Below are 18,582 nucleotides of genomic sequence, written 5' to 3'. Positions count from 1 at the left end.
CACTGAGCACAGGAAGGGTAGGAAATGGGTCAAGCGATTCTGGCTGTACAGGTTAGAAATGGCCGTGCAGCTGGTAACCTGATCCCGAATTTCTGAAAACCAGTGGACCTTATATGGCTGGGTATTTCAGTGGGAGCAGAAACATCACATACACGTACTTGGTACAGCATATACACATATATACACATGCAGTATATAGAGATTCACATGGATAAGAAGTGAGAGTAGGTATGGGTAACTATTTTAAGATTAAAGTGCAAGAAACGAAAATTCTTTATAAATGCGTGTGGAGGGGGTGATGCTCACCATCCCACTAGCATAATTTGAAAGTTGTTGAAGTAGGGTTTACATCCATTAAACAGATTTTTAATACCGGTGTTTTGTTTTTTTTTTTTTTATTATTTTTTTAAGCCACAGCTACACATCTACTATATTAAAAATAGGAAAAATTGTTCATTTGTATAATTTATAATCTTCTCTCCTCCTCCTCTGGCTTACAGGAGTGCTGTTAATTTTTAATTGGTTATTTTTACTTAAAGTTTATGAGTCTTTACGATTCCAGTTTTAAATGTATGGTCCTATGGTTTGAAATGAATGTATCAACCTAAAAAACCCAGCTGCTAAGGGTTTCGTTTGTTTTGTTTTCTTTTCAACTATGTGTACTTGGACTTTATGGTCATTAATGAGCCAAATCCTCTGGATCCGGCATGGCTCCACCACCATGATGAGTTACTGGAGTGTATGAACCTGCTGTTCCCAGAAATGTTGTGAATGATCTGTTCTAACTGGTTCAGCTGACGTGCAGAAGTCGACATCTGCCTAGAATTAGACAGCAATTTATGTGGAGAGGCAAATCAGTAAGGTTTGTTAACATATGGCCTGCATTAATCAATTAATTAAGTGATTGCTTTAGTAAGAGGTTGCTGTTAATTTTACAATCTGGTTTATTAATGGAAACCCAAAGTATCACAGCCTTATATCAAAGATGCTCTTGAGATGGTTTCAGACTGAGGGTAGTGCAGTGCTTCTAAGAGTCTTTGAAACTAGAGTCCTATTTTCAATTTTATTTTTATGCATTTTTGTTGGCAAGTTGGAAATAATTCCAGAAATATATAGGAAAGTTTATAAGTAAATTGTCTCAGGCTTCTGTGTGAAATACAGCACTGTGTATATTTTCAGGAATGTTGCTTTGGTTTTTTTATCTTACCTTTTTTTGGTGATACGTAGATGAGACCTGACATTCCATAATCGACAAATATGTAATGCTCAGCTAGACTTTAAGAATATTTAATTATAATTTACATTTTGTTTATGCTGGTGTTTTATACAATACTTTGTTCATGTTCTTCAAGATGCAGCCACTATAACTTCGTAAGTCATTGCACTACTAAAGCTATTTAAAATGCTAGAAATAATATAGTAACTTTGATCTCATTTAAAAAGCTTTCGGTACAGTTTGGAGCCCAGAAGTGTTCGACCGTATTTCCAAACTGTGTTGAAAAGATCACAACTTGCATGTGACGCTTGGGTATGTTTTTCAAGCACTGTCCTGATGGGTTCAGCTGGAGTGGGTCTCCTGGATTCCTGAAGTGCTTTAAGACTGCAGCCTGAATGGCGAATCCAGTTCAACAGCATAAATCCTTGCTGGGCTTTCTAAAGGATTAAATGTGATACTAAAAAACCAACCACACACACACAAACTTTACAAATTAGTTTTATACATTTTTCCACACATAGTAATTTTGCACTGTTAGTAATTCCCCTCTCTTATCCCCGCTCCCTGTCTGCAATTCTGAAAAAGCTTATTAAAATATTTTTTTAAACATACTGTCTGCATAAAAAATTCCTGAGTTTTTTGCTCAAAACGGCAGGTACAATATTTCTGCTTACAGAGGATGCGAAGACCCCCTCCCCTTGTAGCAGTGTGGTAGTGACAGTTGCTGCTGCGGTGAAAACCACAGAAACAAAATAACCTTTTCTGATTAAACTCTGAACCGTTTCTTTCGTTCCCCTAAAACCAGGTGGCTCTCAGACCCTTCTTGCCTAACACGTCCCCAGGACCCTTCGGGGCACTCGTGGAGCAGGGCTGGGCATCACTCAGCAGCTGGAGGGGCAGCCTGGGGAGAGGTGGGGTTTGCTGTACGCTTTAATGTAAAGGCAGCGTAATGTAAAGGAGGAGAGAGAGGAGAGCAGGTCTGGTGCTGCCACCGAGGGCAGCCAGGGCTAGGAAAGGCGGCAGCGGGTTAGCTGTGGGTTACAACTGAACAGTTAGTTTTTATTTCTAAGTCAAAGGCCTGGTGAGTCACAACGCTGCTGTTACTCCCAGCAGAAAGCCCCAGAGCACCAGGCAGGAGGTGCAGCAGTGCCCTGCCACAGCATGAGCCACCTTGGGACTGTCAGGAGCAAGAGGTGTTGCTCTCCTTCCCGCCCCGGGCGTGCCAGCTCGCCCTGCGCGCGCTGCGCAGTTTGCTGATGGGGTCCAGCATGGGCTCTTTTTCTGCAGTTACCTCGCACGCAGTCAGAGCGCCAGCAGAGGTGGTTGAATGGAGCATGAAGCACCTCGAGGAGCGCTCCATCCCCACAGAACACATCAGCTCAGGCTAGCTGCCGAGAAGGGACAGGACTGATTTTAGCAAGGCACTAGGGTTTTCTGGTTGTTGTTTGTTTTTTTTTTTATCCCATTCGATACTTTTCCTATTCCCATCCTCAAAGAATATTTAAAGCTGAAAACCCAAGAGACCTCCCTCACCCCCCCCTTCCTCCACACATACCAGAGGAGACCCAGGGGGCTGGGGGAGCCTCAGCAGCTTCAGCATCTCCACGCTTCTCTTGCGGCGACAGGGAAGCGAGGGCCAGCTCCTGGCAGCAGGCAAGAGCCGACGGGGCAGGAGGAGGGAAGGTCATTGGTTTATTTGAAGCCAGTACAAAAATACATAGGCACATAAAATCCTTTTTTTTTTTTTGCTATCATCACTGACTGTTATATATAAAGCCTGCCATACATTCAAATAAAAAGGTCACCCTTTTAGTCACTAAAATGGTCATTTTGTAAATAGATTCTATATAGAAAAAATTTTAGTCAATTAATAGCATAGAAAATACTGTTGTAGGAACTCTGTTCACTTTCCCAGTGTATACAATGCCATCCAGACCCTGGCACTGAAGTGTGCACAGTTACAAACAAAACAAGCTTTAAAAATATTTTACCATTTGGACAATAAATCTAACCAGTAGATTCAAAAATAAACAATAATCAAAACTTTTGACAGAATTGACATCCTGACTGCGAACGCCTCAGCACAGCAAAGTTACAAGCAAACATGGCAAAAAGTGATTTGCGGTATTTCTGTTCAAGCAAGCGAGACGAATGCACAGGCTGGGCTGAAGGACGCAGGTTTGGTCTGGTACGGCACCAGTAAAGGCTCGCGCCGGAGGGGGCTCCGGCGGCTGGAAGCTGCAGGGACCAGGGAAACCCAAGATGGGGGTCTGCCAGCCCCAGCACCTCCCCAGCTGCGGGGAACCAGTGCAGGGACCAGTAACCCCGCCTGGAGCTGATGTGTGAATAGCTCTGGGTCTTCTGCACAGCAGGAAGCATTTATCATCTTCCCCCCCCCAAAAAAAAGAGGAGTTCTGCAGCTGATTGCAAATCCAAGGCTTTACTGAAATTTAGGAAGCGATAAAAAGGACCAGGGAATTTTTTTTCTTCTTCCAATTCTGCACTATGGGGGGGGGGGGGGCCACTGAAGGGCTGCTCCTCGCTTCGGGACACACCGACTCAGCCCTCTGTGCTGCCAGGTGCCTTATAAATACCCTAACCACACCACTCCCCCGCTACGCCCATTCAGCATCCCGCTGCCCCAAAAGGGAGCCCCCCCCCCAGAGGGAAGGGAAGACCCCAGCTCCGGTACGGAGACATCAGCTCCGGCACACCTGGCCAGAACAACGCCAGGGATGGGATTCTGAAGCAGGTGGCAGCGCAGGGGCTGGCAGACTCGCTCCCCATCTTTACCAGCACCGTTACAGAAATTCTCGGTCACATATAAAAACTTCAATGATGTTAAGCACTCCAATAAATGCAGCTTTGCCAAACAGCAGTTACATTTTTAGCAAATATCTTCCAGAAACAAGTTATCTATAGAAGCTATTTTCTTGGTTACCAAAGGAATGTATACAAAAAACTCATATAGTTTTACCAAAAAATTTTTTAACCAAAATTATAAACAATTCTTTTTAAACTAAAAGACAATCCATGGAAAGACCTAGAAAGAAGTGCTGTGTCAGACAACCTTTAAAAAAAAAAAATCAGTTAAAACTGCCTGACATATTTAAAATCCCATTCTTTTAATGGGTCACAAACCAAAGACGACTTCCTACATAAAAAAACTAACTAACTGCGGGGACAGGGCTTGGCCAAAGCTGAAGTGCTGGTGCTGCAGTGTGGGCATGCTCCACACGTGCTCGGTGCCGAAGGGTGGGAAGGGGATGGCAGGGGCGGCAGCCTTCGCTCGGCAGCGATTTTCTGGCCTGAAGGAGGAGGCTCTCAGTGCCAGGTGGGACAACGTCAGCTCTCCTGCAAACCCTGCAGCTACTCCCTGTTGGATCCGAAGTGCCCTGCAAGGGTCCCTGCACCAGGGCCAGCCCCGGCACGGCCAGCAGCTTTCCCAAATCCAAAGGTTTCTGACGCCAGGGTGGTTTGAGGGAGGCTGCTGGCCCTGCCGAGCTCACCGGTGGCAGGTAAAACCTTCATGTTGGGAACATCCCTGAGCCTCGTAAAAGCAACCTTGGGCAAGAGAGAGATGGGTGAATGTTTGCAGGGCTCTTAGAAACCAAGGAGGGTAAACCCAAGCTTTAAAAGTGGGTTAAAACAGAACCAAAAAGAAAACCTAACAAATCTAAGTTCAGAGAGCACTGAGCATTCAACAAAGGGGTTTTGGCCCAAACCAGGAGCATCCTGCAGAAGTGGCTTTGCTGGGGGAATGCCTGCGCTTGCCTCGCGTGGGCTGCAACGCCACAGCTCCCCTCCCTCTGCTCCTCTCCCCTGGGGAGAGAAGGGGTTCGCCTGCCCCTCGGGGCCAGATCTGTGCCGGGTACCACGGTCTCACCTTCCCGCAGCAGCAGCACGTGCTGCCCGGCCGGAGGGACCAGGCTGGGGGAGGCACGGGGCAGAGCCAGCCCCGGCATCCGTCCCCGGCTGCGCCCACTGCCCGGGGGGGCAGCTGCACCGAGACGAGACACGACGCAGCCAAGGATGCTCAGGGTACGGCCCGCAGAGCTGACACAGTCCTCTGCGATTCAAACGTGTACGCTGCTTGTGCCAACCTCTACTGCCAAATCTCACCATGATTAGAAACCCGTTAATTCCTCATGATCAGACTTAATTATTAGATGTATTCTTCACTGTGCAGTCAGTTATCTTCCCAATCAGTTGTAAAGGCAGCAATCTAGATTGTGCAAATTAAGAGCATCACCATTACTCCATGGCAGGCACACTGGCTTCCTTCCCGCATTCTGCCCATGATCAGCTGAACAGAAATGGGTTGCTTCCAAAAAAAGCCTTTCCCTGGTCACACAGAGCTTTTTCCTTTAATATCCATCTTGATGCCAGCTTCAGACTGCTTGCTCATTTGCTCCTCCGTGAAAGTGATGTAGGAATACACCAGGCTTCCAGCAATACTGCAAAACAGGGTCGGGTATGAGAATGAAACATCCCAGCTCAGAGCCCCAGAAGCGACCGTGCGCTCACTGCGCACTCCGGCACACGCGTGGCCGGCTCCCTCCTGCGTTGCACAACGCAAACCTGCCACCAGCAGCCCGGAGGAGATGCTGCCTTTTACACCAGCACGTTTATTAGTTATATAGACCTGCCCTGGGCAGCCACAAACTCCAGTTGCCAAAGAAAAGTCAAAACTGTGGTATGCCAATGGTCAAGGATCTGCTGCAAGCATCAATTTGCAAGAAAATTCTGTTTTCCTCCTAAGATTAGATATTTTGTTTAATTTGTACCCAAATGCTTGCTAGCCTGAGTCCCTAGCCTAGTGCTGGACCTGCTCCATCACTGAAGGAATCCTGCTGAAGGACAGGGGGAGAACAAGGGAGACTTTTCACAATACAGAAATACACCCCAGACCAGAAAGGAGACTTTTCCAAAAGCTGTACTGAAATACCAGGTGAAATAAAACAAAAAAATATTTCTTTTGCTACCTTAATTACATGATTTAGATACAGAACTCTGAGAACAACTTAAGTTTGCTGGTAAAACATGCTTGTGCGTTCTCCTGGGTTTAAAACAACCAGAGTCTGTCTGGGGGCTCCCCATGGCCCGAGCAGGGACCAAGCGGCGCGGCCGGCGGCACGGGGCTCGCCCCGGGCTGCGAGATGTGGGTCAGCACCACGCCGGCTCTTCTGCTGCGGCACGAATACCCATCCGTAAAGATTTTTGTTTTTTTGAAAGAAGGGTTGAGCCAGTCAAACCATCTCAGTTTCACAGCAATTTTCACTTGCAAATCATAAATAAAAACTGCAAACGCCCGACGTTCTTACCTGATATTTAAACCAATGAAGTTCGTCCATGTAAAAATATAGTCTCCTCCAAAAAACATACCAATATAGGTTATTAAAATATTCTGCAAAGGAACAAGATGTTAGCAACGTAAGTGTAAGTTTCTATATCGCCCGAGACAAGTGTATGCTCTGTGCATTAAAGCAATATGGAGATGGGAAACCCCGGATGCAAACAGTGTGAAATAGGCAAGCAGTGATAATACTGGACTCAACGCAGTTGGGTTTAGAGCTGCTGAGAAACGCTCCTGAATGGAGGCTTTGATTGCTGGGGCAGCAGGGCAGTGCCACCGCCGGGCTGTGATGCTCTCCCTCATCTCAAGACCGTCACTAAAGCCAGAAAAATGCCCAGGAGTACCCATCTATTTTTGCAATGGGCTCGTTGGGCCGAGGTGACCCAGATGATCATGGCTGTTTCTGAGTGTTTTGCACTTCATTAGCCCTGGGGAAGCTAAATGCACCAACCACAGCCAGCACCACGCACGGCTGCTTGCCATGACTGCCGTACAAACACGCAGAGTATCTCTCTACTCCAGACAAGAGCAAAAAGAAAAAAAACAAACCAAAAAATCCCACTGGAGCCATCCTCCCCTCCATGCAGCACACAGCAAAAGCCCCAGAGCCTCCATCTAGCCCTTCCCATGCTGCTGCTGAGCAGATGACACTGCTGCCTGCGCGAGCAGAGCCAGGGTCGCACAGTGCTGGAGCGGCACGAAGCCGGTGCAGGGCGGCTGCGGATGCCTCAAGGCTGTTCACAGCTTTTGCTGGAATAACTCCCGCAGGCAGGCAGCACCCTGCCACACGGCCCGGGGAGGTGCGAGATGCCTCAGGCCACGCAGAGCTGGAGAGAGCCCGGGTGCCTGGCACGTCCCAAGCGCTCCATGAGCCCCCGTGCCAACAGCTGAAGCCGCTGTTTAATACGAGCCCCAAGCAACAATTACTGCAAGGCTCGCCTGACGGCGGCCCTGGGAGCAGAGAAACCGCTTACCTTAATGCAGCCAACTATTGTAGTTGTAAGAGCAGAATTATACTGAGTGCAAAGAACTGTGGAGTACATCAAAATAAACCTGCAGGAGGAAGAGCCAACGTCAGGCACCAGGACACGCTTTGGGCACTGCCATTCATCTCTGCACCTCTCCCCCTTTTTTCTAGAGCAATATTTGTACCACCACTTTTTTGGCTAAATCTGCACTGAAGCAGGGTAGGAAATAATTTCCATCTGCCACAGCTCTCAGAAATAGTGTCCTTATCAGGACCTTATCAAGATTTATATATATATTTTTTAAACGCAGAACAGCTTAGACCACCAAAATACACTACTGCTGGACACCCCCCCAGCCGCTGGTTGAAGTCCTTGGAGGCGGGCAGCCCCCGCCATGGCAGTGTACATGCTTACCCCATTACACACGACAGCGTAAACTGCGCAACGAAGAGTGTGTCTGCCCAGCCCTGGTACTCCATTGCCTGCAAGAAACACACGCCAACCCTTAGAGGAGGAGAAGGAGATGCAGTAATTCATAGCAAGGTGAGAAACAAACCTCCAACATTGGCTTTCACATCATAGCAGGGAAAAAAACCAAACCAAAACACAGCCCAAGGTGACATCCTGGGGCTGCAGAAGGGCCAGCTGCCCACGGCAGCATCGCCCCCCAGCCCAAGCCAGCACCCAGCACACCCGTCACAGAAACTGGCGAGTAACAGTTGTACAAGCAGGAGGAACCAGGAGGAACCAGGAAAGGCATTTCCCAGCTGGTTGTTGTCCAAAATCACCCTCCTGAGAGCCCTGTGCAGTGGCTGCGGTCACCCACATTTTGTGCATCCGAGCTGCAGGCAGCAGCAGGAGCCTCTGAGCCCCCTTGGCCACGTCAGGGCTCGCTGCAAGGCAACCCCAGCGAGAGAACCCTGCCACCGCCACCCACAGCGACAGCTCTCCAGGCTTCCGATGTCTGAAAGGGACACGAAAAGCTCACATATAGTGAGTTCTGAGGGGAAAGCTCAGAAGAGCCCTTGTCAGGCACCGTGATCAGCAGAGTAAACCACAACGCTTAGACAGCGTGTCCCAGGGGAATGTAACCTCTAGGGACGGTGCTGACAAAATGGCTAAAGGAAGTCTGGATTTCATGGTAGGGCTTTTTTCAACTGGGTTGTGTTTGGGTTTTTGGGTCAGGTTTTATTTTGGTTGGTTGGTTGGTTTGGTTTTTTTATTATTATTTATTTAAAGTTACACTCCATGCAGCCAAACCCACGTCTTTGCCAGCTGCAGGTCTAGGGACAACTCCGAGGACAAAGCTCCAGCAGCAGGAGATGGCTTGCAGTGGGGACAGGGAGGGAGGCCAGAGGGTGGTGCTGCCAGCCAGGCTGGGGACATGGGTCAGAAGGAACCTCATGCAGCTCAACAAGGGGAAATGCAAAGTCCCGTCTCTGGGGAGGAACAGCCCCAGGCACCAGGACATGCTGGGACCACCTGACTGGGAAGCAGCTCTGCAGAACAGCCCCAGGGTCCTGGTGGACACCAGGCTGACCATAAGCCAGCAACATGCCCTTCCTGCAAAGAAGGGGAACGGTGTCCTGGGCTGCATTTGACAAAGTACTGCCAGCAGATCAAGGGAGGGGTTTCTTCCCCTCTGCTCAGCACTGGGGAGGCCACCCCTGGAGTCCTGGGTCCAGTGCTGGGCTCCCCAGTGCAAGAGAGACAGGGACATACTGGAGGGAGTCCAGCAAAGGGTCACCAAAGGACTGCAGCATCTCTGCTATGAGAGGCTGGGAGAGACTGCTGAGCCTGGAGCAGAGCAGGCACAGGGGGATCTCACCCATGTGTATAAACACCTGCAGGGAGGGTGCAGAGGGGATGGAGCCAGGCTCTTCCCAGTGGTGCCCAGTGCCAGGACCAGAGGCCATGGGCACACACTGACACACAGGAGGGTCCCTCTGGACATCAGGAAACACTTTCTCACTGTGAGGGTGACTGAGCACTGGCACAGGTTGCCCAGGGAAGTGGTGGTACCTCCATCCATGGAGATGTTCAGCACCCAACCGGACATGGTCCTGGGCCACCTGCTCTAGGAGACTGGACCAGATGATCTCCAGAGGTCCCTGCCAACCTCAGCCAGTCTGTGACGCAGTGAGGTGGTGAGGACACAACAGGGCAACAGCTGGTGTCCCCCCCCCCCCCGCCAGTGGGGCAGGGACTGGCACAGGGGAGAGAAGGGCTGCCAAGCGCACAGGGATCCTGCCTGTCAGCTGGGACGGTGCTTTCCAACAGGGACACGAAATGCCAGCCTGAGGGGCACCTTCCTGCAGGTGGTCCATCCCCTTCACCCCCAGGAATTATTTGCAGGGCTTTGCTCGCCACCATCAGCATGCCCATTTCTGCCTCTCGCAAAGCGTGGCGTGACAAGACATGGTTACCTTTGATGCTTGTTAATGAACTACTCATGCACGTGGATGTGTTAAATCTTGTACGGTGGGAGGCTTTCCTATGCAACCCCCACTTCTTCCCAGCATGGCCCCCCACGATGCAGCCCCCCATCCCGGCTCTGCCCTGGGAGCCATCCCCGTGCGAGACACGTTCAGCTGCACGCCCTTCACAAGAGGGTTTTTCATCAGGCTGCAAACGTGGAGTTTCCTGGCAGCAGCCCCAACAGAGTGCATCTTTGTCTGCCTCTGGCTGCCAGCAGCTTGGCCGGGGAAAAAGAAGTTATTCAGGGAAAAAAGGGAAGGAAAAAAAAAAAAAAAAAAGGGGCAATGTCTCCACAGGCTGAACAGAGGCTGCACAGTGCAGCACAGAGCAACATTTTGCTCCCCATCCACTGGCTCCTGCTTAAAAATGAGCACTTTATCCCCAAACATATCCCACTGAGTCGCCCTTTATGAAGGGCAGGGTCTGAGCTACCTTCACCCCATGCAATCGCTTCTCCTTGCTAATCGCAGCTCATTATCTTAGCGACTGCTTACCAGGGCTCGTCATCGGGGCGTTAAGCTCCTAATGAGAAAAAAGCCACCAGGCTCTCCCTGTCTGGGTATGGCTGGAGGGGACAGGACGGGGGTGCCTGTAGGGGCCACCGGCACCCACAGCAGTCACCCATGGGCGTCTGGGTGGGCAACATCTCCAGCCTTCAGCATTTGCCTTCCCTGCCCATGGAGAGGGATGCTTGTTTCTGCAGGCATGAAAAGCGAGAGCTCTTGCTCAGGAGCACCAACCGAGTATAGCTGCACATAAGTGAGTGTAATAATAATAATAAACAACAATAATACAATATGAATTTCAAGTATATGGAACCACATATAAATCGGATCGTGCCCTGTTGGGGCAGCACGGGCAAACTGACCTCCAGAGCAATTCAACATAATAACCATGCCAGTAAGAGGGAAGGACGGAAAGAAGTCTGAAGCAGCCCATTTATTCTAAAAATACTCAACTTCTTTGTTTTAAATAATATTTGGTTTCACTTATTGCTCTCGCACTTCCCCATTCCTCAAGCATTACAAAAATGCCTGAATGGAGCAACTCTGTGGATTTAAAGTCCAATGTAAGACTTACAGTTACTTTTTACTCAGGCAGCTTCCGTCTCTACCCCAAAACCCAGCCTCAAACCATCCTTTGCCCGAGCCTCTTCCCTCAGATGCTACGCAGTACTTATTTGCAAATTGGGGATAATTAACTACTTTGCAGTTTCACATTTTGAGTACTTCCGATTTTACATAAGACGGCTAAGTTACAGAAAAGTACATTATAACAAACTGTAAAATGTTCTTCTAAGCAATCCATTCTGCCCATAAGGTATTGTGCCTCTAAAGATTTTGCTTTTGGGGGCAGGAATCCTACCTTTTGCGCATCTCCGGTGAAGTAGGCAATGGTCAAGGTAGGAAGGATCATAAACAGTGCATTGTAATATAGCAGACCGTATTTTCCCAGCTCCTAAAAATAAGAAACATCTGTGTACTTAAGTTGGTTCCAAGCAGGAATATAAAACCTTATTCATATTGCTACTGAAGACTGGATCTTGTGAGCTAAATCCACATGGGATTCTCAGAAACAGAACAGTTGGAGGTTGTTTTTTTTTTATATATACACACACACACATTTGTCTGTATATTTTTATATATGTATGTATGTATGTATAAAAAAAGAGACTTGGGTGACAAGCTTGCAACAGGCTTTATGGCCACCATCAATCAAAACGCCATTTCTTTGCTGTCGCAAGGGACGGCTGTTGTAACCGGCACAGGGGCAGGGCTCTGGCCGGCACCATTTGGCAACACTGGCACCGAGAACAGCACAGCAGTATTGCCAAACCTTCTGGACATGAGATTTTGGGAAAGGGATGGGGTAGCACCAGGCAAGCCTCCCCTCTTTGCCCCTTCAGATACAAGTTGCTGCCAAACCAAGTGCAATGCTGCAATGCCCAGAACGAAGCCAAAGGTCAGCCTACCTTTGAATCCAGCTTCTGTTTCACATAGGCACCATTTGCAGCTGTTAAGGCATCGTTAATAAGGATAAAAATATATCCTTCCAGATCAAATGCCAAGTCAGCACTGGGAAAGGGAAAAAAACCATAAGTTAAAGCTTTAAGCTGCGCAGAGTGTAACACTTGCAAGATTTCTTCCACCCTCTGTTTAGCCAGTAAGTTGTCAGAGAAAGTTAATCATGCAAGGAGGGACTGGGATTTGGGTCAGTAAAACATTCTTTCCTACTAGAGAGCATGTCTGAGGGTAAAAAAGTCAGCCTTTACTCTCTCTCTTCTTGGGACATACTGCAGTACTTGATTCACCTTAGCTTTGCTAGCTGGCCCATGCAGGGCGCCTTCAGAGACAGAGGAGAGGGGACAGCAAACCAGGAGCTCACCTAGCAGCTACGAACGCACCGATGATCATAGCAAATACTGTCATCTGAATACTCCAAGAAAACTTCTTCCTGAAAAGAGAGGCAGGAGGACACGGCCAACATCCACAGTTAAATCTTTACTGAAGTATTGTGAGCACTCTGGAGAACAGCAGAGAGAAGCCTTTCCTCCCAGCACATAGAGGGGGGAGCAAGAAAACCCCAGGCAAACCAAGCCGTGCAAAAGCAGCAAGTAAAAGCAAGACATTTTAGACAATTATCTCTGTGATTTTAAAAACAAACAAACAAACAACTTGGCATTGATGAGGTGCAAGTTTATGGGGTGCTACAACTCTGCCTATTGCAGCAAAGGGTTCAGCTGGGCACGGGGCACCGTGTGGGGGACAGGACCAGCCCAGCACCCCAGTGGTGGCCCTGGGGAGGGGGTTGTCTGCACACAGCAAGAGCAGCTTTGGGGTCTCTGCAAGTCCTCGCAGGGAGGAGAGCTGTTAGCAGGGGCAGACGGGCACAACACCCTCTGCTTCCAAAACTGCACCGCACAGCCAGGCTGCTGCAAGTGGAGACAGAGCACATCCATCTTCCCCCTGCCTGGCAGCTACAGTCGCACCTCGCCTCGCCCAGCTCCCTCCAGGCATGCAGACAGACAGCGGAGGAAAGGGCTGTGCAGATCAAGGCAAGTAACACACTGCTGCTCTCTGTATCCGCTTCCTCCACCCACCCTCGTTCCTAAAACCCAGCTTAGAGCCAAAACCCCTGACCACACAGATCTCCGACACACACAAACTCACTGACACACTGCACGTCATTCCAACACCTTCAGGCTTTTGTAACTCTAACGGCATTCGTCACCAATAGCCCGGGAGAGAAGGGGCTGGGAAGACTCACTTGAGCAAGAATCCTTCGGCAAACATTGTAAACAGGATGGAAAACCTTCGCAGGACAGTGAACATCGGCAGGCTGCAAGAGGAAAGTTTAGCAGGGTGAAAGGGATTCCCCACCCTGGCGCTGCCGAAACGCAGCTCTGCAGCCGCCCGCAGAGCACCAAGCAGGCACTGGGATAAGGGCTCCAGAGAACAGAGCCACGTGCGAGCCTGGCAGCTTCCTTACGGAAACTCCATTACTCCCACACCCAAAAAGGTATCACTTATGTCAGACCTTGTCAGGGTGGGGGACCCCGGGGACTGCCCCAGACCCTCAACTACGGTGGGCAAGGGCCAGACCCGCGTCCCTCCCTACCCACTGGCTGGGGGAAAGTGTTTGGAAACACACACGTGGCTTTTTTTTAGCATGGGCAGAGAATGAACCGTATCGCCCCGAGCGGCTCCTGCTTGGGTCACCCACACCCCTGCAAAGCCTTAGGGCTCGGCAGCAGCTCCCCACAACCACCGGACCCCCCTGCCCCAAGGACCCCGTCGTACACCCCCCGGTAGAAAAAAGCCATCCATACTTCAGTTTCTTTGTGCTGAACAGTCCTGTGATCTGGTTCCCGAAATACAGAAGAGGTAGAGGAAACGTCTAGAAAATTTTAAGAGGGATAACACACTGCATGAGCCACCAGAGAGACAGGGAACTCCCCAGCAGCACCCTCATAATATATATGAAATTATTTCCACCCGCGACGGAAATGTTCACACGCGCACGTGTCCCAGCTCCTCAGCCCGGAGCTGCTCCATGGCCGCAGGCTCCCGCGCAGCTCCCTGCTCCTGGGGCAATGAGCATGGGCATCCCGCTGCTGAAAAGCCCATGGTGGCCGCCGCGGGCAAGGGGCTGGGGCAGAGACCACCGCCCGGCCTCGGGGCAGAGGAAAAGCGCCCGGGGAAGGAGGTCAGTGCCCGGGGAGGGGGCTTACCCGCCGGGGGACATGCCTGTCGAAGTCAGGGAACTTGACCACCCGCAGTGCCTTGCCCGCCCAGAGCACCGCGACCGTCGCCAGCATCTGCAAGAGGAGAGCGGGGGTCAGCCCGACAGGCCCCCACGTGGGGAGCCAGGGGGGACGGGACAGAGGGGACCCCACTCACCTGGCCCAGCCCCACACACAGCGAGGAGGGGAACCTGCGGGCAGAGAGCAGACATCAGTGGGGGCACCCACATCGGGTGCAGCCACGCACCCCCCTGCCGTGTGCGTGGGGAGCACGATAGCGGCAGCCCCCAGCCCCCCAACCTGCAGAGCCCGTAGCCGTGGGGGGCACTGCCCAGCCGGGCAGGGGGTCCCCGTGGGAAGGGGGGACACCCTCGGGGGGCTGGCAGGGCACTGCGCTCCCAGGGGGTAAAGGAGGGGTTTGCATGGGGGGCCCAGCCCCACAGCAGGGGGGTGCATGCAGAGGGGTGCCAAGGGGCGTAAAGGACCCCAAGGCAGGGGGGCATGCGTAGGGGCGCCCGGCCCCCAAGGACGGCAGGTGTCGGGGGTGCCTGCTGGTGCACGGCACCCAAGGGTGGGGGTGCATACAGCGACTGGAGGGGGTGCCTGCCCGGGGGTGCCCGCTGGTGCACGGCTCCCAAGGGAGGGCTGCAGGGGGGTCTGGCACGGCAGAGGGGTGCACGCTGGGGGGCCGCGATGCAGAGAGCCCCCGGGAGGGGGGGGGGGGGGAGGGGGGTGTCACGTCCAGGGTGCAAAGGCCCCGGTCGCAGGCCGTACCCGTAGGTGGTGAGGACGCTCTTGTTGACCACGACGATGAGGAAGGAGCTGAGCCCGTAGAAGGCCGCCGCCAGCAGCTTGAGGCAGAGCGTGAGGCCCGGCGCCGCCATGCCCCGCTCCGCATCGCCGGGCGCGGGGGCTCCCGCGGGGGCTCCCCCCTCGGCCCCGGCCGCCGGGCGTCTGCGCGCCGCCGCCGACGACATGGCTGCGGGGGCGGGGCCGGGGCGGGGCCGGGGCGGGGCCAGCGCGGGGCGGGGCCAGCAGCGCGGGCCGGGGGCACGGCGCGGGGGCAGTGCGCGGGGGCTGGCGGGGGGGGCATCGCACGGGGGATTTGTTGCACGGGGGTCTGGCGGGGGGGCACGGCACTGGGGAGCACGGCACAGCACGGCAGCCTGGCGGGGGGGGGCAAGGCGTCGCACAGGGGTCTGGCATGGGGGACGTTGCACGGAGGAGTGGAGCGGGGGGGCACGGGCGAGGGCACGGGGGAGTGCTGTGCAGGGGGCTGGCATGGGGGCATTGCACAGGGGCCTGGTTCCGGGGGGGCGGCACTGGGGGGCATTGCACGGGGAGGGGGGCATTGCCGGGACGAGGGGACACGTACTCCCAACACGCTGCAGCACGTGCCCGTTTGCGGGCGGGGGGGACCCCTCGCTCCCCGCAGCAGAAGCAGGGCGGGGGGTGCAGACCCGCGCTGGCACTGCTGTCACCGGCACGGCCGGGCACGGGCACGCAGCACCCTGCGGCGGGTTGCCCTTGGGTGACCCTGCACGCTGGATTTTGGCACCAGGACTTTCCCTTTCAGAGATTAAATCTTCCCCTCTGGGCCACATTCTGCCAAGTGGAAAAACCCCAAAATAAGGCAGCTTGAAAAGAAAAACACCATCCTATAGGTTACATCAGAAAACCCAGCATTGCTTAGGATTTCGCTGGAAGACAAGAACTAACACAGGCACCTAGAGCAGCCACTGCTGCGCTATCTGCTTTCCACCGCCCACGCGTCCCACTCACAGCTGGGGAGCCAGTTCCCACCCAGCACGGTGGCCTTCCTCCGGCAACACCAACCGCGGTGGGGCCACGGCCACGCCAGGACGGGGGCTCACAGCGGGGGCATAGCGGGTGCCCACCAGGGCAGAGGCACGGGTGCCCACCGCGGGGGGGTCTGTGTCCCACAGCCCCTGGGGAGGGGGGGACTGGGGAGAGCACATGGCTGGAGGGACAAAGCCAGCGCCGGTGATGCTGCCCCGAGTGGGTGGGTGGGGGGAGACAGAGGGTGGGCATGGGGTCTCGCAGACTGGGTACAGAGGGATTTGGGATGAGCCCCAGCTTGGCAGCCACAGCACTTTGGGGTTGTTCCTGGTGGGAGGAGGTAAGGTAGCTGCGGGGTATTTGTTGCCCTTGGCCCCAGTGGTGTTTGCAGAGGAAACGGCCCCTTTTTGAGAGCTTTATCCCCAGTTATCTCCCTGCCACGTCCAGACCTGCCTGGGCACAGCCAACCCCTGCGGCCTCCGGCATGAAACGGGGCATTGTGGCCCAGCAGGCACGAGCTGCTGCTCGCCCCGGTGCGCTGCTGCTCGCCCTGGCACGCTTGACCTCACGCCCTCCCTTTGCAGGGGAGAAGCAAACTCTTTGCCCAAACTTTCCTTTTTTTCCCCTGGCCGATTTGTGTCCCCACTGCTGTCCCACTCCCGACAAAGGGGTGTGGGAGGAGCAGGGGCCGTTCCCCAGCATGGCTCACACCCAGCTGCAGGAAGGACAGACCGACTTTAAAGCATGGGAGCAACTTTCCCATATCTAGGATGTCCTTTTAGCCTGGCCAAAAACCACAATCAAAAAAGCTTTCTCATTGGCATCACCTTCCTTGTTCCTGCGCTAAGTCCTGTCCATCCTTATCAAGCTGTAGTGTGGGCTTGGACCTGGAAATATTTACTCCTCCAAGAGCAGAGAGGAACCTAATCCTGCCCGGACACTGGCGCCAGCGGGATTGACGCAAGTGGCCCCGATTCCCAGGCCAGCCCCCCCCCTGGCACGTCCGCTCCCCCCAGCAGCACCGGTGACCCTGCGGTGATGGACAGAGCGCTGCAGGCCTGCTAGCACATGGGCAACCCCTGTGAACCCCACGGAGGGGTGTGGGGAAGCCTGTGTGGGTGCAGCCCCCCGTCCTCCCAGCAGCAGCCACGGCACAAATGCCACCGTGGCGGTTTTAAGGTCAAATATTTGGACCCTCTGGGTGAATGGGTTTGGTCGGCAGCAGAAGGTGTATCTGCGGTGATGCAGGCACGGTGAGAAGGGGACATGCCTGGTGCCTGCCACAGGACCGTGTGCCTGGGATGGCCATGTCCTCCGTGTCCCTCATGCCAAGCGCAGCTCTGGGTAGGAGAAAAGCACTTCGCTTTTGGCAGCAAAGCCCGTTCTGGCCCGACCTTTCCTTCCTGCTAAACTAAGCCTCTGACTCACTGCAGTAATTTTAGCATGCCTGGCCAGCAGTGAGCCCACCAAAGATAACAAAAGTTAAATTAATCCAGTTTAATCTTAATCTCATTTGGCGACCAGCTCAGCCAGAGGTTTCTCCCCAGTGCCAGATTGGCGATGACTGCGGGGCAGCATGCACATCCTGGTGGGGGAAAGGGGATTCAGAGCTGGTACCCCCAGGGGACGAGGGCAGAGGGAAGGTTGGTGGGGCATGGCAGAGGTGGCAGGATCCGGCAGCACCGGGTGCTGGTGGCAGTGGTGGGTGGGGGGCTGGCGCGGGGGCCAGGGCAGGGCAGGTCTCGGCAGCCAGCGAGGAAGTCTCTGCGAGATGCAATCGCCTGTGCGGGGGCGGCTGCACTGCTCGGGAAAGTCACACTAGAGCAGAGGTGGGAGCAGGGCGGCCCCCGCACTCCCCCATGCATGTTGTTGGCCACTTGAATTCAGGGCTAGTGGGTGCACACAAACCATGGGTGCTGCTGGGGGAGAAGGGGCGCAAGCACTCAGTGTGACCGAGGCAGGTTGGGAATCGGGAGAAAGTGCTGGTGGGGAAGAGGATAACTAACCCCAACCCTGGGCTGGACACAGTGAGAGTGCCACAGGGATGATTGGCCAGGCTGGTTCAGCTGGAAAAAGGCTGGGAAGTACCCTGGGTCCCAAGGGAAACAGGCACTGCATGCCGAAGGCACCATTCTGCAGTGCACTGGGAGAAGCCTGCCATGCCGTGCCGTGCCATGCCGTGCCATGCCATGCAATGCTAGTGTCTGGAAGCACACTTCTGCAGCAGCAAAACCACCTTTAGACATCAGGCTGTAAGGAAGATCTAAGCAAATCTCAGAGCCCTGAAGGGAGCAACAGGGATAATGGGGTTTGGAAAGCCCAGGCAGTGTAACCTGCCTCGGAGGAAGGCTGGAGCAACTGGGTTTTGTGAGCACAGGGAAGAGCAAGCCATGGGAAAGAGCCAGGCGTAGCGCTCGTGCTGCTCCCCTCCTGCCCAAGGGCTGGCTGCCTCAGGGCACCGAGCCGCAGCTCGAGCCGCAGCTCGCTGTGGCCACTCAGGAAGAGATAAGACACGAGTTTA

General features: G+C 53.4%; 1 protein-coding gene across 2 annotated transcripts; it reads right to left on the bottom strand.

Moving 5' to 3' along the window:
• Positions 1-2,968: 2,968 nt before the first annotated feature.
• On the bottom strand, positions 2,969-15,238 carry SLC35D1 (solute carrier family 35 member D1; the record flags this gene model as incomplete). 2 transcript variants are annotated; one of them, XM_082314071.1, is made up of 12 exons in its annotated part: positions 2,972-5,673; positions 6,541-6,623; positions 7,547-7,625; positions 7,955-8,022; positions 11,384-11,476; positions 11,991-12,093; positions 12,404-12,472; positions 13,286-13,357; positions 13,848-13,915; positions 14,250-14,336; positions 14,419-14,452; positions 15,036-15,238. In XM_082314071.1, the coding sequence occupies 12 exons, from the start codon at positions 15,236-15,238 to the stop codon at positions 5,565-5,567; spliced, it is 1,068 nt and encodes a 355-aa protein (XP_082170197.1). In that variant the 3' UTR covers positions 2,972-5,564. The 2 variants fall into 2 exon arrangements, with proteins under 2 accessions (XP_082170198.1, XP_082170197.1); XM_082314072.1 differs by lacking the exon at positions 13,848-13,915 and having other exon boundaries at positions 2,969-5,673; positions 15,036-15,208.
• Positions 15,239-18,582: the final 3,344 nt, after the last annotated feature.

Source organism: Platalea leucorodia (assembly GCF_965183815.1).
Source record: "Platalea leucorodia genome assembly, chromosome: 5".
Classification (NCBI taxonomy): Eukaryota; Metazoa; Chordata; class Aves; order Pelecaniformes; family Threskiornithidae; genus Platalea; species Platalea leucorodia.
This window is presented reverse-complemented; position numbering and strand designations above follow the sequence as displayed.